This window comes from Phoenix dactylifera, unplaced genomic scaffold (assembly GCF_009389715.1).
Source record: "Phoenix dactylifera cultivar Barhee BC4 unplaced genomic scaffold, palm_55x_up_171113_PBpolish2nd_filt_p 000693F, whole genome shotgun sequence".
Taxonomy (NCBI): Eukaryota; Viridiplantae; Streptophyta; class Magnoliopsida; order Arecales; family Arecaceae; genus Phoenix; species Phoenix dactylifera.
In genome coordinates, this window is record NW_024068076.1 from 138,428 (window position 1) to 163,760 (window position 25,333).

Genomic DNA, 25,333 nt, shown 5'->3' on the forward strand with positions numbered 1-25,333 from the left:
AACTGAGGCCGGAGGGAGTGGTGCCGCCGGGATGCCCCTAGGTTGCAGGCCTTGGACAGCGACAGCCAAGGCCTGAACCTGCTGCACCAGGGCATCAAACTGCTCCGGCCGAACTTGGGGAGTCGAATCGGCCGGAGGTGGCGAGTTCTGGACAGAGTGTCCGAGGCTAGGTGGAGGATGCGGGAGGCATTGGAAGCTCCCTTGCTTCTCAGCTTCATGGTCGCGACTCGGGCCCTTCCTCTAGCGCCAACTGTTGCTGGAAATTGGACCCGGGGGCGGCCGTCGGCTGGAGAAGAGGGGCTCCGCTACCTGGGTGGCGGCGCGTCGGCGGGCGGCGTCCTCCTGAAGACTGCAAGAAGCCGGTGGCCGGGCTCTCCGGCGCCGGCCCTCCGATGGTTAAGTCAGTCAGGGGTCTGTATGGGGGTGGAGATAGCGGTAAGAAGTCGGAGTCCTCAAGTCGTCGTCGAGTCATGCCATCATCAGCGATTAAGTTGGTTTGCCGTAAGAGGCTCGACGTCCGTAGACGACATAAGCCATACGCTTTAATCGTTGAGTGAACCGAAGATCATCATGAACCATATTCATCTAATGGTTGAGTGCGCCGAAGGCCTGCAGAGGCCACGCGCATTAATGATCGGGTGTGTCGGAGGCCTGCAAAGGCCACGTGTATTTATGGCTTGACGACGGTAGCAGGATATGGTGAGATTGAGTATCTGGAGTAGGGCTCCTTTAAGGGCTTAAGCTGGGGTCGAATACTTAGGCAAGGCATTTCGGAATTCAACGCCTGGTCGGGTGCCGAGCCGAGGCAGTTGCCGAGTCGGGCGCCCTTAGTTCGAGCGTAATCAGGTCGGCGCCTTCTGGTCGGCGCTTTCTGGTCGGGCGCCTTCTGGTCGGCGCCTTTGTTCCGGGACGACTTGGGTTTTCTCCCAACATCGATCTCTCGGTCCTCTAGGTCGAGCTCAATATGTATCTCCCCATTTTGCTCTCCGCATGCAGGAAAGTTTTTAGAAAATTTTCTTCTGATATTTAGTAGCGACATCGAGTAACCAAGCTTCGACATGTCTCATCATAGAGATTGAATGTAATTTTAGAATTTGCGATTAATGCGCAAACTGATAGACTATGCCCAAGGAAAAACAAGATTTGCTCTTTTATGTTAATGTTTATAATTGGGAATAATTTTTTTGAGGCTACCTTGTTGGGAATAAATTATGACTTCATTTTAATAATCATATATCCATAGAATTTTGTGGGTTGTCCCTATACAATCAATTGCATCAATACCTTTTCTTACAGTTGAACCAACTAGATCACATTTTTTTTTTCTCTTGACTATTTTTCTAAAAGATATATGTGCCAAAGCTACTATTTATGGTATCAAATGTTCTCTATTTGTCTAGCATGATTTATTCTTGCAGACTATAATAACTGGCCATATTTCGCTTTAAAAGTGTGGCGTTGCCGCGTTGGTATGGAAAAAAAAATCATGGCAGTTTAAATCTTTGCCTCTCTTTTGCTATCAAAGTAAAAAATAAAATTATTATATGTTGTCTCTTCGCGTACATCAATTTCTTTTCCAATGGCAGGAATGGGAAGTCTACTTTAGGATAGGAATCTACTTCCCAAATAAAAAGAGTAAAGAATCAAAGAGGAATATTAGAACATAAAAAAAAGAGAGGGCGAGGGGGTTGACAAGGACAAAAGGTTAACCTTTTGAGGTGACTCTTAACCTAATCCAGCAACAACTCTTTTCGGTAGTGATGCAAATGACAACTTACTTTCTTGAAAATGAAAAGAAAAAAAGATTGTGTTTGCTTCTTCAAAATGCCTCAAATGGTTAGATGCAGATGATCTTTCCCATCCATTTCAAATATCCATCACCAATATTAAAAAATAATAATCTTAGACATTTTTTCACTTAACTATTTTCTTAAAAGGAGTATTTGCCCAAGCCACTATTTTTAATATCCAAATGTTCATTTTGTCTAGTTTGATTTATTTTTTTTGCTAAAAAGTTTGATTTATTTTGATAGATTGTATTAACTAGCCATATTTCTCTTTAAAAGTGTGGCATTAATATGTCAAAAAATTATAGCAGTTAAAATCTTTGGCTCTCTTTGCCAATGCTACTTATCAAAATAAAAGATGTTACTTATCAAAATAAAAGAAAATTATTATATATCATATCTCCACTTAAATCAATTTCTTTTGCAATTAGAGACATCAGGAATACACCTCCCAAATGAAAAGAGTAAACGATCAAGGAGGAATGGTAAGACAAAGGAAAAATAGAAAACAAAAAGAGATATTGACAAGGACAAATGGCAAGCATCAAATTCTTTTCAAGATTGATAACTAATAACGGACACACCAACTGATTTCGAAACTTCATCTTAAATTCTAAGATGAATGCAACACTTCCACTACTAGACTGGACTTGGTTTTATGAATTCGGCTTAGTAAAGAGATAACATCAATACTTATTAAAAGAAAGATGAACGATATAAGAAGCTCGTAATAAATGCCCTAATGCTATAGGAAAAAAAATCATATGTAATGTAACAAACAGCTATTTGGTTGAACCAAACAACCTTAGGACAACTCAAATCTAATTCCAGCCTAATACAAGGGTGGATTAATTTGATTTATAATATCGACATGGTTCGTCGGCGCATACTAGTGCAAAGTGCCAACCCGTTATTGATAATTTGACCTTAAACTTTTTCTCTATACTAAGATTAGGCTCCCACGAATTTCAAATAAAATTATCTTTACTAATAAAGATAAAGTTGGCCATAAAACCTCTACTATAAAATCCTCATAAAGGATTTAATAAAAAAAAAGCTTCATGACAGAATATCTAGCTATATATGTCATTATCTCAAGCTCTTCTTACAAAATTCTTGTGTTTGTTCGAAATTTTAAAATAAAAAACAATAATATCATGTAATTATATGCATAGGTTGTGTCATACTATATTTAACAACATAATGAAACAATAGTAAAAGAGGAGGAAGATAATCCTTCAATTATACAGTGATAAGCCAACAAAAATAATGATAATAAAGTAAAGTAAAATGAAAAGGACATGAGAGCCCTTGCCGACATCAAAATCTGCCATGTCCTGTGCGTCACGGCGAGTAAAGCCCCACCACAAGTAGAATCCACAGCTTTCTCTTTGCGCATGGAGTGATAGAAGAGACTTTAAGCGGGAGTCACATCACAAGGGAAGCACAACGCGAAGAAGGTGGCGGGTCCCCTTTGAGAATGAATCCACTCTTAGCAGCAATAATATATATTGATTTCACCATCAATTTTAATGGATGCATGCTGGACTTTATTGTTAAAGGCTAGCTCGGACTCTAGATTAGTTATTACCGATAGGTGTCATATTTTTGATATATCTATTTTGAGGGCAAAGCTCAAGACAGCTTAGGTTAGCCTGTGTGATCAAGTTCGATATATTCTGCGGGCCAGTGCAGTTTTACTGAAGAATGACTCAGTGACAGTGATTGGCTGGATCCAGAAGGCACCGTCAGCAGGTTGGGTGCCACCTTTTGCTTCGAAATATTCGGGCCATGATTGGTAGGATGTTGTTTTACAGGTTAAGCATATTTATAGAGAGGCCAATGAAGCTGTGGATTAAGTGGCCTCATATGTGGCTCACCACTTCGAAGAGCCCAATGAGTTGATATCGGAGAGTTGTCTAGAGCGCTCCGGCACTTGTTATTTTTTGACTTTTTTGAATATATTCATATTAAAAATGAATGAGTCATCTGTTGTAGCAAAATAATAATAATAATAATAATATATTGATTTAATTGAAATAAATATTGAAGCTACACCGAAAATAATCTTTTTTCGAAACATATTGGAAACTTCCTCTTCTAAATTCTCATTTCCCACTACTATGGAGGGGGTCGTCTAAATTCAATAGCTTGGATATTGATTTTCTTCTAGAACTTATTTGATTCAAGAGAAAAATTTTCGTTTACTCAACAAAAATTTCGTTTACTAAAATGTAATTTTTGAATGTTGATGCCTAAATACATGATATTCGAAAAAATAGTTTTTATATGTTTAGTTGATCATATAAAAGTGGTACATTATAGAATAATTTATATTTAGTTGAATATCTACTTTTTTTCCAAAAAAATTTATAAAATATCTATTATATTCTTAATAAAGAAAAAAACCTATTTTGATTTTATCTAAAAGCTTAAGTGTATTTTTGAAAAAAAAATGATCCCAATTTTCAGTTCTATATGCCACCTAGACTTTTCTTTTCTATGAATTGCAGTAATCTTATTTTTCATAAAAAAGTTTTTTTTTTTGAAAACTTCAGTCTTTTTTTTTTCCGTTGACCATATTATTTTCTCTTCTCGTTCTACGAATCAATCCAGTTATTAGTTTTGGGTGTGGTTTAATGTGACGGTTGTATAATATGATATGATAGCTGCTATAATTTTTTTCAGGCGCTTAGTTATGTTGGATATGTAATGACAAAAAAATATAATGATCATTATAATATATTATTAGGCATTATAATGATCTACTGTAATGCAAATAAAAATAACTATTCTATTTTTTAAAATATTATTTTAAAAATAATATTTTATCAGTATCCTCAAAAAGTATTGCATGGGCCAAAAACTAATTTTTTCATCAAGTGGACAGTGATATGAAAATTTTCATTATTTTTTATTTTAGTTGTTTTTTCAATTATAATATTATTATAGCAGCCACTATATAGAAGTTATTTTTATTATTAAAAAGTTTGAAAATAGTATACTTTTAGGCAAGTAATGGGCTCCCATTAAATTGCTATAATGGTCAATAATGATCATGGTAGGAGCTATTGCAACAAAATAGCATCAGATTGGATCACATCCAATCGCTTGGTTTGAAATTTATTTTGCCATTGGAAATTAAGATCAATCTTGATTATTTGTTACTTGATCAACTAATTCAAGCCTAATTTCAAATTGAGTTGCATTCAAGCCTATTTTGAATGAGTTGCTGCTATTTATGGAGTTAAAATCAATTCAGGCTTTATTTAAGATCAGTTCAACCTTCAATAAAACTCATCAAGCTTAGCTCAAGCTTCATTCAAGTTCACGTCAAGTTGAAGCTTAATTCAATGGTTGATTATATGCAAACCTAATGAAAGTAATTAAATTTAATGATATGATTATATGCTAACTAATATATGTCACAATGTATTTCCAATTCAAGCCGTAGTAAGCCAAGCTTAATCAAGCTACATTGTTTTAAGGCTCCACTTGAAATTATTTTCAAGCCACAAACCATCTTCAAGTTTAACTCAGCTACATGCAAATCAAGCTTGAATCAAACTCATTTTGAGCTGCTCAAATCAAGTGACAATCCTACCCATGAGCAAAGTTTTATGCCATTTATTTTCTTTTTCTTATAGACAAACTATCAAACAAAACCATTAGTATCCAAATAATTCTTAACTAAAGGCTTACCTCAGACTATCAATAAAACCATTGCATTTTTCTTTTAATATTGATCATGTGAAAAAAATTTTTTGCTAGTTAACATGATTACTTAATTAAAAAAATTATTTTATTTAGTTGAACAGTACAAATATAATATTAAAATTATAATTATCAATCCTTTGTATCAAAATAAGTATGAAAAAATATTATCAAATAATGTTATTTTTAAGCAACACTTGTCGGAGGGACCACCACATAGTTCATTAGGGATGAAATGGATAAAAAAGAAAAAAAATTGATCCGATCGGGGGAAAATAATAATTTTCTCAACCGGCTTAACTCGAAACTCTCGAAAAAAAAAATAGAAAAAGATAAAAAAATCAGCGAAAGTAGGATTTAGATCCTCTTTTCTTTTATTGATTATTGATGATTCCAAAATTTAGATACATAGCCTCTACTTTTAATAGCGAGAACTGCCATTGTATAGTTCGGGGAGAATTCCTCTTCCAATTCAAATCGGACTAATTTTCCTAAAATAGATATGACTAATAGGAATAAACTCAAAATGGTTAAAATCTTATAGGAGATAGATCTCAACTTTTTTATCAACTTTTTTTCAATCGCTCCATCTAGTTATTCTCGAATTAGGAGATATGCCCGATCAAAGATTTTTTTCAAAAATAAAATAAAATTAACTAGCCTATTTAGGAGCCCAATTCGGGCTTGATCGTACCTGCACAAATCCTCTTAGAGGATGGTGCCATGTCATAGATCGTAAAAAGTTGCTCGATTTTTTTTTTAAAAAAAAGAACATCTAAATCGAGCATTATATGGTCAAGTTATAGCCTTCAGTTTTCAAAAAAAATACTTATTGAGCTTGAGATAAAAAAACAAATGAATTATCCTTAAATAACACACCAGTATGTATCAATCTTGGAAAATTTACAAGTGTGAATCCATTTATGTTTGCCTCAATCCTATAGGTGAGTTTATATCCACTCAATCACATCGAAATAATACTACCTTAAACTTCCATAATAATCCAGCTTAAAAAATATCTGTTAGGGCGCCATAATAATTTTTTTTCGTTCGCCTCAACTATAACCCCACTATTTTGGATTTTTCTAAATTTCTCACGCTCTTTAGTATGAAATTTAAAACCAATTATAATGAACCCATCATATCTATTGACAATATTATTCGGATCTCGAGCAACGACTATTAACTCATCTCATTGATACCTAAAAAGAATTATAAAAGTAATGATTAATTCTCTCTATAGAAATTAAGAAAAAAGCTTAATATATTAGACATCTAACTTGTTTGAAAAGTCATTTTGGAACTAACTCAAATGTATCAATACCCTCCCATAATTGTTTCAATTCCTCTATTAAAGGCTATAAAAAAACATCAAATATTTCAAATATAATAAATACAGAAGAAAAGAAATCTTCGTAAAATTCTTACAACCTGCATACAGTTTTTGATCCCAAGCTTTTACTAAGTTATCATACCGAGTTGTGTCATCAGAATGTATAGGCTCTTCAACATGCATAGGATGTAAGTGTGGGGGTTTCGGTCCATTGCAAAGTGGAAATTTAGTTTTTTACTTCGGGCCATGTGTCGTACACAGCGGGTTGTGAGATCCAAATAAAACTCCATCAATTTTTCGATCCACTTTTTAAACATAAGATAGCAAGCATGTGTCCCAAAGTCTATGACATATGGTATGTGGATTCAAAGCAGAAACTTAGTTTTCCCTTGAGAGCAGACCTCACCCACATCCTCTATTTGTTTATGATGAGCTCTCATCTTTTAATTTAGGAGTCAACGTGCAGTCTTGTTTAATTAATTATGATAAATATGGCTTTTTCAATTTTAAAATTACAGTTAAGCATTAATAATTAAGCATGCCAGTGAGCTAATGTCAAAGCTGATGAATCAAATTCAACTAAATATTGCTTTCATACCTTTCTCTGCCTCTTTAGCTAAGATCAAGTCTAGTAACAAGATATTTCTTTCATGCCTTCGTATTGGCCCCTGATATTGGAGAGTTATCTTTTGCAAACCAAAAATTGTATAAATTTGAATAAAATCACATTACAACTATTACTGGTTACTATCATAGATGGGATGGAGATTATTACATGATTAAAATCTAGTTGTCCTATCAATCAAAGTTGCCTTTGCATTAGTGCGGAAACGCCAAAAGATATCACTTTCATTATTGTAGCACTGATAGAGCATTCAACGGCTGTCATGCATCACCCCTGCCTCGCCTCATGCGCATGTTGCTCCACCGTGTTGGCCCACGCGTTTGTACGTAAATTTGGAATAACCTACTAGCTAAAACACAACCTTAGATGAGGACCCATCAGTTAAAAATCATTTATTAGATATTATGTATGGTGTAATAGATTATAATAGTCATTTATTAGTTAAAAATGTTTTCCCATCTCATACATAACCACAAGAGATGGTTGATTGAATGAAGAATGTTGGTTCAATAGTTCGATATACATCAAATAGTAGAGATTCATGCACATTCACTTGCATCATATAAAAAAGTACTTTAGGAACCATGCAATAAGATCATCTATAACACAGCTCTTTCATTGGAGTTACCCTACCCCGGTCCATATTATTCGGTGACATTGGGAAAATGGTAGTGTAACTATTTCTTGTAGAGGTAATTGACGCTCCGACCCTTGATTGACCACCATTTGATGTTTAATCTCTGTTGACTGAAAGTTTAATTTCCATCCCATAATTTATAAGTTGTTTAATTAATTTTTACTCCTTGATGCTATAAAAAAATATAAAATATATAAATAAATCTACCTCATCCTATAAACTTAAACTTTTAGGATAAATGGTGATTTTAACATAGTATCAGAATAGAGGTTCTGAGTTCGAACCACAATTACACACATATAAGCGTTTCTGCAAGAACAATACAACCATATATAAGACTAGCTCAAGGTGTGTGTATAGGACTAAAAGTTAAATGTTAACAGTTAAAATGGCAGTCAAAAAGAGTGAGGAAACATTAAGTTCCATTTTTGATAAATCATCTTAAAGCTTGGTGCATGCCTTTTGAGGGAGGGAAAGCGTTTTGGTAAAAGCCCTAATTCTTTGAGTATTAAACATACTAACAGTTTCTAGGCAGAAGATAATGGCTCTTAGAATAACTTATTTAGCACTATAACTGGCCTTTATAACACAATAGCTGTTGCTATTTCAAAATTTAAACTTTTGCTTCAAAATTTTCTCCAAGAAAGTTTATAGCTTTTAAAAATAGCAACTTTTATTGGGTGTACGGTGATTTGAAAGTAATGCTAATCTTTTTCTATTATTATTTATTATTTTCTATTACAATATGTTACAAATTACTATGAGCATTTAAAAGTTTGAAATTATATATGGTGAGGTAGATAATAGATGTTGTAATCACTATAAAGATCATTCTTATGCAGGTCTTATAAAAAAAATCTAATGATCAATAAATAATAGAATAATATCTTGACCAAATCCGACCAAGTGCAATGCCACAGATATCTGTATACTAGTATTTTGCTACATCACAATTGTTGCCCTCTTTTGGTTAGGCTCAAGAGGATTGTATTGGGCAAATAGCTTATAAACTTTTACTTACAACAATGACATTTGCAGAGTCTACATCTTTCACAAATATGTTATACTAAGCTAGGAATAAATTGCCCATAACATGCCTCAAGCAAACATGAAATTGATGATAAGACTTTGTCTATACAGGAATACTTATATCATATCTATATTTTAGTAGAAAAAAGATCTAATTTTACTTCATATTTTTAATCCCTAAATAGTCACTCAGAGGAACCATAATTAATTTATGAGAAAAAAAATGCAACATAGTCAAATGCTTCTCCATGTAATTTCGAACTGATCCGATGCCTAAAGATTTTTAATCAAGTAAGAAATAATAAGATAATAAAAAATATATTTTATCTATTTGTTTACGCTACATCCTAACTCTTGAGGATCAACACACGCATGGCATCTCTGAAGTGGCATTAGATGGGACTCTCAAGCTTTGAGCCAACAGCTAAAGCTAATGTGGGGCCCCAAGTGGTCGATAAAAATAATGTATGATAAACCAAAGTAAATGAGTAATGCATAAAAAAAGTTGATTGAATTAGTCACAAAGATACCTTCAAGTATAGGAGAACGTGTTATAGACTGATTAAAGGAAGATGTCCAACACGAGGCTTATAAAATAGGTTAAGGCTGATAAAATATGATTATCAAACTGATAATTGGTACAGACTGATCATGCTGATGAATGTGAGTAATGGGAGGAGAGTTGGCATAAGTATGAGTAATCTGAGTAATATGAGTGGAGGCCAAACATAGGTAATAAACATCAGAGTACGTATTTATATATGGTTTATCATTTAGTATAAGTAAATCAAATTATACTCTATTAAGGACCTTTTAGCCTCCAACATATTAATCAATTTTAATTTATTTTTACTTATCTTTGCATTAGCTTTACTTTACTCTGATTTTATTTACTAGTAGGACTCAACCTTAGGAGTAGTATTAATGTAGATCTCTCTTATAGTAGCGTATGCTATATCTTATCTTTATCCCAATTCATATTCTTCAAATGATGATGTGATACTGGCGAATGCCCATAAAAATCAAGGCATCTAGACTCATACTACTTTCAAATCCTCTATTTGATCATCTATTTTTTGGTTACTCTAATGCCAATAGTATGCTCGTATACCTATCTATCCTTGTCATTAGACTTATCCTGCAACTTCTCTTGCAAGCTAGCAAACCAATAAGTTCTGTGGCATGTGTTGCTGGAAATTGGACCCAGGCGCAACCGTCGGCTGAGAAGGAGGAGCTCCGATACTGGAATGGCAGATGGCGGTCCGTCGGCGAGCGGTATCCTTCGAAAGACCTGCAGCAAGCCGGTGGCCGGGGTTTCCAGCGCCGGCCCTCCGATGCTTAAGTCAGAGGGGGCTTAATGTGTAGAAGAAAGAAGAAGACATGTGTTCCTGAGTTTTTGAGTCCAACCCCCACTAAGATAGGAGGGTTCCCCTTTTATAGTGGGTACTGGATTACCTATGATATGACGGGGCGAAGTTACCGTACGATTGAGCATGTCGTGTGAATTAATGCGCGATCGTGCGAATTAATGCCTTGCCGTAGCAGATCAGGCCGGAGCCAAGGAGTTGTCATTGCTGATCAAATGCTGCCGAGCAGATTTGTCGTGGAGGGCTTGAGATCCATAGATAGTAGGAGGCACGCGCATTAATAGTTGAGTAGGTCGAAGGTCTGCAGAAACCATGCGCATTAATTGTTGAGTTGGCCGGAGGTCTGCAGAGACGATGCGCATTAATTGTTGAGTAAGCCGGAGGTCTACAGAGACCATGCACATTAATTGTTGATGGCGGCGGCAAGGCATGGTTCCTGGTCGTACTGTAGGTGGATGTGACCGCAGTAGACAGGTCGGGCGCCTTCAGGCCGGACGCCGGGCCGAGCGCCTTCAGGCCGGACGCCGGGCCGAGCGCCTTCAGGCCGGACGCCGGGCCGAGCGCCTCCAGGTCGAACGCCGAGCCGGGCGCTTTCAAGTCGGACGCCGGGCCGGGCGCCTCCAGGTCGAACACCGGGCTAGGCGCCTTCAGGCCACGCGGTCGTATGTTCCGGAGCGACTCGTTTTTCCCCCAACACTACCCTCCGACTTCCGAGTTCGAGCTGCTTGCGAGCTCGGGCGTGGGAAGTAGCCGTTTTTACCGTGTTGTAGGCCAGGGAATTTTGAATTATTCCGGCGCCCCGCATACTTTGAGGCATTATTAATGAGAGAAGACGGGACGATGCCTCTTCGTCTTTCGAGGCGGCCTCGCATTGTGGGCTCATGATTGGGGTCCATGATCCGATGGGATGCCGTCTTGATTCGGTATTCAAAGCGTCGATCCAAATCGGATATGCTGTTTCGGTCCCTGGGGCCGACATGTGGCACGATCTGGATGGAAGGCGGGATCCTGTCTCGCCGATCCGGGCCGTTGGAGAGGTCTATATAAACCCTTACCTTGGCCTTGAGGAATTCTATTTGGCCGCCGCTATTATTGCTTCTTCTCTCCCTGCGTTCCTGTTCTTCGGCTTCTTGTGGTGACATTCTGAGGCATTCCCCGACGATTATCCTGGTTTTCCTCCTTCGAATCGTCGGCATCTCCGGCGGAAGTTTCAGTAGGTGCCTTCTCCCCCCTTGTCTGCTCGGAGGGTTTTTATTTTTGCTTCTCTCCCCCTTTTTTTGATCGTTTTTCTGGGATGGGTCGTGGTCCGGACAAAGTCGGGTCCACCATGAGTGGCGAGGAGGTGGAGATGGCTGAGGAATGGTTTTTTCCTTTGCAGGGGTTCCATCTGGAACCTGCGGGGTCAGAGGATCGAGTAACGAGGCCTCCTCCGGGTCGGATCGGGGTGTATCTAGAAACACTCTGGGCCGGCCTGCGGTTCCCCTTCCACAGGTTTATAAATGAGCTTCCGGCGACTTATCAGCTTGTCCCAGCGCAGCTCACTCCAAACGCGTGGAGGACGATCGTCGGTTTTCTATCTCTGTGCCTTGCGCACGGGATACCGACTTCAATCAACGTCTTCCGGTGGTGCTTCTACTGAAGTCCAACCCGGGAGATGGAGAATGGCTTTATCTTGCCCTTCGAGGTGGTCGGTCATTCTTTCGGAGCGCTCCGACATCTATTCACGGGTGGAAGGAAAAATTCTTCTTTTTGTCCTCCGAGCGGTCATGGGGGTTCGACCCCAGTGGGGGCAGGCCTAGCTCAAGACTGCCAACAAACTCCCCAAACTGTCCGAGAACGAGCAGAAGATCCTCGACGCTCTTTACGGCCTCGAGAAAAACATTCTTCTGAACGACCTCGTAAGCGAGGACGCTCTAGTCAACGTAGGCTTGAGCTCGGTGCGCCCTCAGGGTAAGGGTGGTGGTGGTTGTTTTGTTTGTTCTGCTCTTTGTCTCTTCCTTCCTGACATTCGAACTTTGTCCCTTTTTGTTCTTTCAGACATTCCGAAGATGGTGACCAAGAACGCGGCTCTCTATGCTCGATTTCGGAAGAGGGTAGCCGAGATCGGTGGGGCCCCACCCGAGCCCAGGAAGAGGGCCAGATCTTCATCTGGCGCGGGTGCCGAGGCGAGTACAGCTCAGGCCAGGGCTTCCAGGCTCGCTCGGAAAGAGGTCCCGAGCTCCGACCGTGGGGGCCCGAGCTCTGCAGGGGCTTCTGTGGCGCTCGTGTGCCCGGCCCCCATATCGCAGCATCCGGGTCGGCCGCCCGTCCGACCTCAACGCTCGGGGCACGAGTCGGGAAGCAGCCAAGGGGCTGCAGGGCCGTCCCCGCCAAGCCCAGCAAGGCCCAGCCTCCCGGGTCCCTCAGAGGGCGAAAGCCGTCAGGAGAGGAGGCCTTACTGTCCCGATTGGACAGTCTGCGAGGGTGATTCGGCCCTCAATAATGCCGAACGGCGCGGCAGATTTTCCGCGTCACGCTGCTCCTGGCCGAACAGGCCATCATCCGGGCTATGACTTTTAGTAATTTTCTGGATGAGACTCGCCGCTCCGCTGTCCGGGTAAGTTCACCTAGCCATTTCTTTTTTGTGCTCTGTTTTTGACCCTAGCTCACTTTCTCTGCTCTGTCTACAGCATCTCCATGAGATCGATACATTGATCTCCATAGCAGCAGACTATCGGGACCGGGCCCGAAGGTGTCTGCGGGGGCAAGAGGAGGTCGAGAGGAAGCTCAGCGAGGCTGAAGTTTCACGGAGGGAGCTTCTGGCGAGAGTGGAAGCCGGTGAGGATGAGCTCTGATCGCTAACTGCGGAGCTCGAGGAGGAGAAGGCCGTGCACGCTCTAGCCAGGTCGAAGGTACGGTCTGCCGAGGCCCGTCTGGTCGAGGCTCGCTCGGCGCTCACCGTCCGTGAGCAGGAGGCGAAAGACGCCCAGCTCGAGCTCAAGGAGCTCGAGGCCCGTGAGAAGAGGGCCCAGGAGGAGGCTCAGCACACGGTGCAACTCTTTCGGGAATCGGAAGAGTTCCGCGACTTGTTGGAGGAAGAGGCTGTGGATGGGCTTATCCGCGGCTTTGAAGACTTCTGCAACCAAATGAGGCGGCTCTGCCCCGAGTTCGACCTCAATCTGCTCCAACCTGGAGCAGGGATCGAGGAGGAGGATGCGTCTTGTTGCCCAAAGATGGTCACCCAAGAGGGGGGTGAATTGGGTGTTTTAAAACTTTTTGTCTAATTAAAAGAAAACACACAAGTGTATGTGCAAAAGTGAAACTAAAGTTGTAACCACAGTCAATCGCAAACACAAAGGTTTATAGTGGTTCGGAGCTTCCACTGCTCCTACATCCACTCCCCAAACACCTTTGGGAATTTCCACTATAATCAGCGATTACAGTCCGGTAGTTTTTCGAGTGAACTACCCAACTCGTTGTTTTGCCCTGGGCTAACAACGAACCCTACAATCCCCCAATTTAACCTAGGCTTGGGACGCCTATCCCTTGTTCCAAGTTCCTTGACTGAAACAAGCACAATATTTGATTGTTTTACAAGGATTTAAAAGCTCTTATGAAAGCAAATAGAACAATGAGAAACAACAAAACCGGAAGAACCCTTTTTGCCGTTGAAAGAGTGGATGATGGTGGTTCTTCCGATGTGGATCACGTTGGCTTGAATGCGAGCTTTGATTGCCGAGTAGGAGTGAGTAGATGAGCACGAAATCAGATGAGGAAGACTTGAATGCACTTGATTTCTCCTCTTGAAAGCACTAACTCCCTTGAACCTCTTTCTATTTCTTCTCTCTTGAATGATCTTATGTTTGGTTGGTGAGAAGTTGTTTAAAGGCACTTAAAAGCTCCTTTTTATAGTCCTACAAGCAATAGATCCGTTAGACACAAAAATATGACCGTTTGAAATTCAAACAAACCTGCAAAAGTGTGTCAGTCGCGTCCCAGGCGCTCCAGAGACGTCTCCGCTTGAACGAGAGACGTCTCGGCTGTATAAAAAATCTTTTGACGATGTTGGAGTCGACTCGGCGCTTTCTGGGGACGACTCCGAAGAAGAACAGCTCGACTACTTGTTTTTTCTGTTTTTCTGAGAGAGTCGGCTCGGCACTTTACGGGGACGTCTCGGGATGTTTGTGCTTTATGCATGGGGACGACTCCGCGACGTCGGGGACGACTCCGAAGTTTTATCAACGAAAAACAAGTCCTCTGGAATCCCTGAGAGAGTCGACTCCACGCTTTCTGGGGACGTCTCGGGATGTTTGTGCTTTATGCGTGGGGATGACTCCGTGTCCTTCGGAGACGACTCGCGCGCATCCCTTGAAATCGGCCTTTCTGCCGTCTCTGAGAGAGTCGACTCCGAAAAGTCGGAAGTCGACTCCGACCCTGCGAGACGCCTCGGCAGGTGCCGGGGACGTCTCCAGACGTGCCAGTTCCTCCTCTACATGCCAGAGACGTCTCTGGAACAACCCGGAGACGTCTCGGCTGCCCCTGATCCATTTTCTTCATCTCAAAAAATCTTCAATAAATCTTCAAAAAATATGGAAACATGCCTTGACAATTCTTAACAATATTCTTAGTTAAACACCTGAAATGCGCAAGTAAATTGTTAATATAAAGGGAATTATACTCTAGTGTTTTGTATTCATCAAAATCCATTAGGGGGTCAACAATCTCTCCCTTTTTGATGATGACAAAACACTGAGTATATGCAAAATTTAAAATTTAAACATATACACAGTATTTGATCAGATGTACAATTATTGTGTTTTGGTTAGAGCTAGATACAGTATGCATAATTCAATATAGTCAACTGTCAGTTCTATCCTTATGCATAAGTGTTGATCTTAGTAGCTCTTGAGCAATTTTGGCATATCAACTATCACTTTTAGATTTGAATCAAGTTAAAATGTAAATTGATGAAATATTGATGCTAAAGACAATTAAAAGCTAAATACTTTTGACTCCCCGTTTCTTTTTCAGAAGGACAATTGTCTTAAAGCCAATATTCTTCAATTTTATCTTTTCTAATTCAACTTTCAAATATGAGTGTAAATTTTGCATTTTGCATTCCATCCATATTGGTTCTACTCCCTCTTTTTGTCATCAACAATGAAGGGGACAAATTTTCCTTAGGTGCCTAAAACACGATGCCTATTAGAATTCAGCATTTATAATATAATGAAACAATCAATGATTTCCAAGTTATTTCCATCAATGAATTCAGCATTCATTTTACTCCCCCTTTGTTTTGGAATTCACTTCAGACCTTTCAAATGCAGTTATTACAAGTTGTGCTCCCCCTTTTTCATATGCATTGTTAAGTTGGCAAAATTGTAAAATGGTTGCACATTGTCAAGTTTGAACATTCAAAGTATGTTATGATATTTCCATGGCACATCACAAAATTAGAAACATACACCAGGATTCAAAAAGAAGGGTTATGACATTCATATAGCTTTGCAATCATTTGAAGCCATTACAAGGATAAAAGGTCATTACAAGGATTGATTGCTAATACAAAAGAAAAAGTTTCATATAAGACTAGGGTTTTACAAAAAGATGAACCCTAGATGTCCACTAACTGTGCCTCACCGGCGACCACGCTCAATAGCCCCAGCAGCAGCCTCTATAAATCTATTTATTGCATCCATTAGGCTTCTAAAGTGATCTCCTTGAAATTGATTTAGAGCTGTCACTAGTGCTTCAAACTCATGAGTTGCCCTGTCAATCCTTCCTCTAAGTTGGGCAGCCACACTGCCCACATTGCCTTCAGGGCTCGTCAACTCTTGAAGACCATCCGATATGATCTTCAATTCAGCTTGTATCTCACATGATCTTCTAGTTTGGTTTGTTGCCACACAAACCAATTCTGATCCTATAGCTTCCATCTGAATTTTGATTTCCTTCAATTCTTCTAGGAGTGCTTCATGTGAGGTGCGGATGGGAGCTAACTCAGCAGAAATTATTGATCTCATCTCTTCCCTCATCTGCTGGCACATCATAGATGCCAGGGTGTGTATCTGCTCATCTGATAGGAGTGTCGACCCACAAGCTGGAGGAGGAGGCATGGAAGTGGATGGTCCAGCTGAGCTGGAAGGTACATCAGGAAAGCTCTCCATATGATCTGGAAAAGGCATAGGGCTATGTGGAGGAGAGAGGTGGACAGGCTCCTGATGATGGATCTCAGGCTCTATAGTTTGGGATTTTCTTTTAGCGACCTTAACCCAAGACCCGTCTTTCTTGTGAAACTCCATCCTATGTAATGTGCTCTCGTTGTAGTAATCAGTGTTTCTCAAGGGTTTCTCCGGCTCATTTTCAGGGATAGGAACCTTAAAATGCTTGAATAGTAGGGTGAACACCATCCCATATGGTATGCTAAATCTGGAATACCTATGACATATTGAGATGTAGTTCAACATGAGCCTAGGGAGGTTTAGGGGAATCCCTAGCAAGATGTGGTGCATAATGGCTAAGTCTCGCTCCGAAACGAAATCGAAGCGACCGGTTTTTGGGAACAAGACCCTATTGATTATGCTCAAGAGCAATCTCATTTCAGCATTGAGGTCTTGGGACTTAATTATGTCAAGAGGACCGCAGTCCTCTCTACCTAGGATTAAGTTTAAGGCAACTTCCCTTTGGGGATGTGAGGTCGGAGCCTCACCGTACTTGGGGATTCGTAACAAGCTAGATAAGATGTCCTCATTGATCTCTACCAATGTGCCTCGGACATATCCGGTGTACCCCGAGCTCCCTAAGGCCAAATTGCTAAAGATTTCTCTCATTAGGCCGGGATAGGTTGACATATTTAGGGAACATAGGTGTTCCCAACCTTGGGCACGGAGTCTCTCTCCAATAGAGAACCCCTCACTAGCTAGGAAATTAAAATCAATGTATCTACCTGTGGTTACTGTGCGATTCGCACAGGAGGGGTCACGGTTGGCGAAGCAACCGGAGGAGACGGCGCAGAGGACTCTTCCCTCCGTTCCTCGTCATTTGCCACCCTAGGACGCCTCCCACCCGTACGCCTAGCTTTCTTAGGAGCCATGGATTGGAAATCTAGGGAAATGGGGAGAGATTTCGGTTCGATTTGCGGTGGAGAGAAGATAGGTGCTAGGGTTTAGGGTTTCGTTGGGGACGAAGGAAAGCAGCTCGGGACGGCTCGAGCTGTTTCGACCTATTTAAAAAAAAAAGTTCATTCTGTCCCCGAGACGTCTCCACGACTAATGCGAGACGTCTCGCCGGGGGGACGTCTCTGTGATTTGCCAGAGACGTCTCCGGCACTGAAAAATTTCAGAACGATTCCTATCTTTTCCCAATTTATTTTATTTAACCTCAATGATTCGTTTAATTTCTTTTGGCGAATATAAAGTGAGCTTGCTTGTGATCCTTCCCCTTAATAAGACATCCTATAAAAGTTTGACAATGATTTTTGAATTATCAATATTGAAATGAGGAATGTTTGACCAAATTTCGAATGCCTATGGAATAGGCTCTGAAAATATCTCCATGAAGAGTCCAAGGGAGAGTAACCATCCTCCGGAAAGTCAAACAATTCGTCATCTAACTTTGACTGATTCATATTTTCACTTATTAGGCACTAGGTTTGCTATATGTGACCTTGAAGTGTATTATTAGTTTGAGTAGCATTCACATGTATCTCTAGAGCTTACAAAGCATTGCATATGCTTGACAAATTAAATCATTCAAGCTATAGTGTAGAAATCAATTCATGCTTGCATTACAAATTCAATCTATTTGCTAGGATCATACAAGCACAAGGCATTCCTTAAAAAGTTGAACCTATCTTTACAAAGGGGCTTTGTAAAGATATTGGCCAATTGATTCTCAGTGCATACATACTCAATCAATACATCATTTTTCAGCACATGATCCCTTATAAAATGATGCCTAATCTCTATGTGTTTTGATTTAGAGTGTTGGACAGGATTTTTTGTTAAATTAATTGCACTTGTATTATCACATCTAATTGGAATGTTGTCCATTTTGATACCAAAGTCTTCAAGTTGTTGCTTAATCCAAAGAACTTGGGCACAACAGCTTCCGGCTGCAATGTACTCAGCCTCAGCTGTGGACAAGGCAACTGAATTCTATTTCTTGCTAAACCAAGAAACCAAGTTAGCACCAAAGAATTGACATGTGCCACTTGTGCTTTTTCTGTCGAGTTTGCACCCGGCAAAATCAGCATCGGAATAAGCAATTAAATTTAAATCAGATTGTTTAGAATACCATAAGCCTGCATTAGATGTCCCTACTAGATATCTGAATATTCTTTTAACAGCTTGCAAGTGTGATTCCTTAGGACATGCTTGGTATCTAGCACACATGCAAACACTAAATAATATGTCTGGCCTACTAGCAGTAAGGTAAAGTAAAGACCCTATCATACCTCTGTACAATTTGCAGTCTGCACTTTTACCTTTTTCATCTTTGTCAAGCTTGCAACTTGAGCCCATGGGTGTGCTGATTTCCTTTGCATCCTTCATCTTGAACTTCTCCAACATTTCCTTGATGTATTTGGACTGACTGATGAAGATGTCTTCCTCTGATTGTTTTATTTGTAGCCCAAGGAAGAAGTTTAGCTCACCCATCATGCTCATTTCAAATTCTCCCTGCATAAGCTTAGCAAACTCTTGACAAAGACTATCATTAGTAGCACCAAAAATTATATCATCCACATAAATTTACACAAGCAATAAGTCATTCCCTTTTCTTTTAATGAAGAGTGTTTTGTCTACATTTCCTCTTTTAAACTTATTTTCAATTAGAAAATTACTTAATCTTTCATACCATGCTCTAGAGGCTTGCTTAAGTCCATACAATGCTTTATGCAATTTAAATACATAATCTGGATGTAAGTGGTTTTCAAAACCTGGAGGTTGTTCTACATAAACTTCCTCCATTATATAACCATTTAAAAATACACTTTTTACATCCATTTGATAGAGTTTGAAATCCATGAAGCATGCATATGCCAAAAGTAGTCTAATAGCCTCTAACCTAGCAACAGGAGCGAAGGTTTCATCAAAATCTATGCCTTCTTCCTGATTGTAGTCTTTGGCTACCAACCTAGCTTTGTTTCTTATTACTACTCCATCTTCATCTAGTTTATTTCTATATACCCACTTGGTGCCTATAATTGAAACATTAGGGGGTCTTTTCATTAGAGTCCAAACTTGATTTCTTTCAAATTGGTTTAATTCATCTTGCATAGCATTTATCCAATTTTCATCTTTTTCGACTTTCTCTAGTGATTTAGGCTCTATTTGTGAAACGAATGCAAGATAATTACTAGTATTTCTTAAAGAGGATCTTGTTCTTACCCCTTGTGAAGGGTCACCAAGGATTAGATCCCTTGGATGACCATGTGCATACCTCCATTCCCTCGGAAGATCTTGATCTCTTGCTTGGGGTTGATCTTCTTCATCTTGTTGAATTGTATCTTCCTTAACTTCATCCTCAAGTTGTTTGTCTTGTATGGAGAACTCCTTCATTCTGTCTTCAAGTATACCTGCATCACCATCTTCTTCTTTTCTAGAAGAATCTCCATTAGCTTCATCAAAAACAACATGAATGGATTCTGCAACAACGAGAGTTCTCTTGTTGAAGACCCTGTATGCTCTACTAGATGAGGAATAACCTAAGAAGATCCCCTCATCTGATTTAGCACTAAATTTACTTAGATTGTCCTTTCCATTGTTTAAAATAAAGCAACGACAATCGAAAACATGAAAATAACTTATATTGGGCTTCTTATTTTTCAACAACTCATAAGGTGTTTTCTTTAAGATAGATCTAACTAAGGCACGGTTTAAAATATGACAGGCAGTATTTATTGCTTCAGCCCAAAAATATTTTGGTAGATCCGATTCGCACAACATGGTACGAGCCATATCTGCTAGTGTGCGATTCTTCCTTTCTACTACCCCATTTTGTTGGGGTATCCTAGGGGCCGAAAAATTGTGATTGATACCGTTTTCTTTACAAAATTTTTCAAAATGCTGATTTTCAAACTCGGTACCATGATCACTCCTAATTGCTTTTAGTTTAAGATTAAGTTCATTCGAAATCCTATTATGAAACTTGATAAAAGCGGGAAAGGACTCATCTTTGTGGGCAAGAAATGAAACCCATGTATAACGTGAAAAATCATCAACAATTACAAGACCAAACTTCTTACCCCCTAGACTAGCAGTTCTAGGGGGTCCAAATAAATCCATGTGAATTAGTTCTAAGGATTTTGATGTTGAGACTATGTTCTTAGATTTGAAAGAGCTTCTTGTTTGTTTTCCTAGTTGACACGCAGCACAAATCTTGTTCTTTTCAAAGTCTATTTTTGGTAGTCCTTTGACTAGATCTTTTATAATCAATTTAGAAATTAAATCCATGCTAGCATGCCCTAACCTACGATGCCATAACCAGCTAGTCTCATTGACCTTGGCATCCGTGGCTACAAGACATTGGCCATCCTTCATGGTGAGATCATCAAGGTCTACCATGTAAACATTTTCAAGTCTATGTCCCATAAGTATGATCTCATTGTCAATTGGACTACTAATTATGCATAGGAAAGATTCAAATGACACTTTAAAGCCCTTGTCACAAAATTGACTTATACTTAATAAATTATGTTTTAATCCATTAACTAACAATACATTGTCAATAAATGAGGAGGGTGATATGGAGATTTTACCAATGCCAATGATTTGACCTTTAGCATTGTCTCCAAATGTGACTACTCCTTCTTTTGATTTCAAGGTGACGAAAAGGCTCTTGTCACCGGTCATATGCCTTGAGCAACCGCTATCGAGATACCACATTCTCTTTTTGCTCCCGGCTGCAAGGCATACCTGCAAAATAGTCATGTGAAGCTCTTAGGTACCCAAGTTTTCTTGGGTCCTTCTTGGTTAGTGTAGTTGGTTCCCTTAGGCACCCACATTTTAGTTGTGTTTTTATCCTTTACAAGTGTGTTCTTATTGGTTTGAATCTTTCTTTGAATACAAGAATAAGCTTTATGTCCACTTTTTTCACAATAGAAGCATGTAGGTTTTTCAGTTTTGACATCTTTTGCTTTTACAAAAAAGTTCTTTAGATATTTTTGTTGTTTGCTAGTTTTGTATCCTAATCCGGCTTTATTAAAAACAGCTCTTTGATTAGATAGAATAAGATTTAATTTTTCCGAGCTATGTGTAAATTTCTGCACAATTGGTTTATACTTATGTAGCTCATCTTTAAGGTTCAAATTTTCTTTAGCTAATTCTTCCTTATCATTTTTAAGGGATTCAACATTTTGTGCAAGTGAAGTATTACTATTGAGTAGGAGTTTGACTCTTAGATTTAATTCCTTAATGAGTGTTTTTGCCGTTTCATTTTCAATGATAAGTTTTGAATTTTTATCCTTTAGGTCAATGATGCTATCATTTTTATGGCTCTCCTTTTCAATCAATAGGTTCTTAATGTCATCCTTTAGTTTTTGATTGGAGGCCTTTAGTTCTTTATTTTTTGCTCCTAACATACCACAATCATTCATGAGTTCTTGGAAAGCTTCATATAATTCTTCTAAAGTAAAATCTGTAGTTGAGCTTTGACATACCTCATCGTCGTCGAATGCCATGAAACACAAGTTGGCGGTCTCATCCTTCTCTTCCTCGGAGGAGGATGTGTCACTATCATCCCAAGTTGTTTTCAACGCCTTCTTCTTCTTCTTTTCATAGTGCTTCTTCTGTTGAGGGCATTCGGAGCGGATGTGTCCGGGTCTCTTGCAATCATAACATATGATTGGGTCTCTTTCTTTTTTTTTTTTCCTTTTTCCAATCATTTCTCTCTCCAAACTTCTTTCTTGGGAAGGTCTTCTTTCTTCTCATGAATTTTTTGAACTTTCTTACTATTAAGCCCAAGTCTTCATCTTCACTTTCTTCTTCGCTTTCACTGCTTTCTTCTTCACAAGCACTTGAAGTAGCCTTGAGGGCGATTGTCTTCTTCTTTGGCACATCTTCTTCATGTTGCTTCATTGTGAGCTCATGCGTCATCAATGAGCCCAATAGTTCTTCAAGTGCCAAAGTGTTGAGGTCTTTAACTTCTACGATTGCCGTGACCTTCGCTTCCCAAACTTTTGGCAAGGACCTGAGAATTTTTCTCACAAGTTCTGAGTTAGTATAAGATTTACCCAAATTCTTTAGACCATTTATTATATCAGTGAAGCGTGTGAACATGCATGAAATAGTTTCATTGGGTTCCATTTTAAATAACTCATATTTGTAAACTAGAATGTTCATTTTAGATTCTTTGACTTGATTAGTACCCTCGTGGGTAACTTCAAGCCTATCCCATATTTCCTTGGCGGAACTACAGGTGGAGACTCTATTAAACTCATTTACATCTAGAGCACAAAACAATGAATTCATCGCTCTAGCATTGAGTTGAACTAACTTACTATCATTCTCATCCCAATCCTCTCTAGGTTTGGGAACCTGAACGCCATTTACTATATGAGATGGTTCGTGTGGTCCTTTGATTATAACCCTCCACAAGGCATAATCTTGTGCTTGAATAAAGATTCTCATTCTAGTCTTCCAATAGGAATAATTTGTCCCATTGAAGAGTGGAGGTCTATTGGTAGCCTGTCCCTCAGCAGGAACATTGTTGAAGGGTGTTGCCATCTTGATCTTTGGCAAAGACGGTTAGGTCTTCTAGAATACACAGAGCACCTGCTCTGATACCACTTGTTGCCCAGAGATGGTCACCAAAGAGGGGGGTGAATTGGGTGTTTTAAAACTTTTTGTCTAATTAAAAGAAAACACACAAGTGTATGTGCAAAAGTGAAACTAAAGTTGTAACCACAGTCAATTGCAAACACAAAGGTTTATAGTGGTTCGGAGCTTCCACTGCTCCTACATCCACTCCCCAAACATCTTTGGGAATTTTCACTATAATCAGCGTTTACAGTCCGGTAGTTTTTCGAGTGAACTACCCAACTCGTTGTTTTGCCCCGGGCTAACAACGAACCCTACAATCCCCCAATTTAACCTAGGTTTGGGACGCCTATCCCTTGTTCCAAGTCCCTTGACTGGAACAAGCACAATATTTGATTGTTTTACAAGGATTTAAAAGCTCTTATGAAAGCAAATAGAACAATGAGAAACAACAAAATCGGAAGAACCCTTTTTGCCGTTGAAAGCGTGGATGATGGTGGTTCCTCCGATGTGGATCACGTTGGCTTGAATGCGAGCTTTGATTGCCGAGTGGGAGTGAGTAGATGAGCATGAAATCAGATGAGGAAGACTTGAATGCACTTGATTTCTCCTCTTGAAAGCACTAACTCCCTTGAACCTCTTTCTCTTTCTTCTCTCTTGAATGATCTTATGTTTGGTTGGTGAGAAGTTGTTTAAAGGCACTTAAAAGCTCCTTTTTATAGTCCTACAAGCAATAGATCCGTTAGATACAAAAATATGACCGTTTGAAATTCAAACAAACCTGCAAAAGTGTGTCAGTCGCGTCCCAGGCGCTCCGGAGACGTCTCCGCTTGAACGAGAGACGTCTCGGCTGTATAAAAAATCGTTTGACGATGTTGGAGTCGACTCGGCGCTTTCTGGGGATGACTCCGAAGAAGAACAGCTCGACTACTTGTTTTTCTGTTTTTCTGAGAGAGTCGGCTCGGCACTTTACGGGGACGTCTCGAGATGTTTGTGCTTTATGCATGGGGACGACTCCGTGACATCGGGGACGACTCCAAAGTTTTATCAACGAAAAACAAGTCCTCTGGAATCCCTGAGAGAGTCGACTCCGCGCTTTCTGGGGACGTCTCGGGATGTTTGTGCTTTATGCGTGGGGACGACTCCGCGTCCTTCGGAGACGACTCGCGCGCATCCCTTGAAATCGGCCTTTCTGCCGTCTCTGAGAGAGTCGACTCCGAAAAGTCGAGAGTCGACTCCGACCCTGCGAGACGCCTCGGCAGGTGCCGGGGACGTCTCCAGACGTGCCAGTTCCTCCTCTACGTGCCAGAGACGTCTCTGGAACAACCCGGAGACGTCTCGGCTGCCCCTGATCCATTTTCTTCATCTCAAAAAATCTTCAATAAATCCTCGAAAAATATGGGAACATGCCTTGACAATTTTTAACAATATTCTTAGTTAAACACCTGAAATGCTCAAGTAAATTGTTAATATAAAGAGAATTATACTCTAGTGTTTTGTATTCATCAAAATCCATTAGGGGGTCAACACGTCTAAAGATCCGGCTAGGGCCGAAGTTCAGGCGGCCGAGGAGGCCACTTGGGAGGCTCCCGCCGAGGGGGATCCTGAGGGAGTGCCTTACGCCACACCTGAGGCTGCTGGCGAGATTCCGGCCGAGGCTTCTGCAACCGCGGCCGGGCAGGCAGGAGAACCCAGAGACGCCCCAGCCGAGAATTTCGAAGCGGTCGTGGCGGACGACCTCGGGGCTGGAGCTGAAGCTGCAATTACTTCTTAGGTTCACAGACTTAGGTTTCGATCATGTTTGCTAGGCAGTTAAGCTTAGGTCCAACATGCTTTACGAAAACTCGTGGAGTCCTCGAGCTCGGACTCACGTTTCGCCGAGCCCTTGAGCTCGAGTTCAAATTTTGCCGAGCCTTAGGGCTCGGCTCCCGAATCGCCGAAGTGCTGCGTTCGGACTCTGGGCCCCAAAAGGGGCTCGTCTTTTAGGTCTGCTTTAGGTTCGGTCTCCGAAGAGATCGCAGATCAAATTAACATTGGGGCATTTTGCGGCTGTTGATCTCAAACTTGGTCGAAGTACCAACAAGCAGAATCGAAATTTATG

General features: G+C 40.2%; 1 protein-coding gene across 1 annotated transcript in view; it reads left to right on the forward strand.

The window, feature by feature from the left end:
- LOC120106927 (colicin-A-like) overlaps nucleotides 1-25,006 on the forward strand; it is a 47,117-nt gene extending 22,111 nt beyond the window's left edge. Inside the window, exon 4 of the mRNA XM_039120023.1 lies at nucleotides 24,752-25,006. Coding sequence (XP_038975951.1) covers nucleotides 24,752-25,006 — 255 coding nt within the window. The remainder of the gene's footprint in view (nucleotides 1-24,751) is intronic.
- Nucleotides 25,007-25,333: the final 327 nt, after the last annotated feature.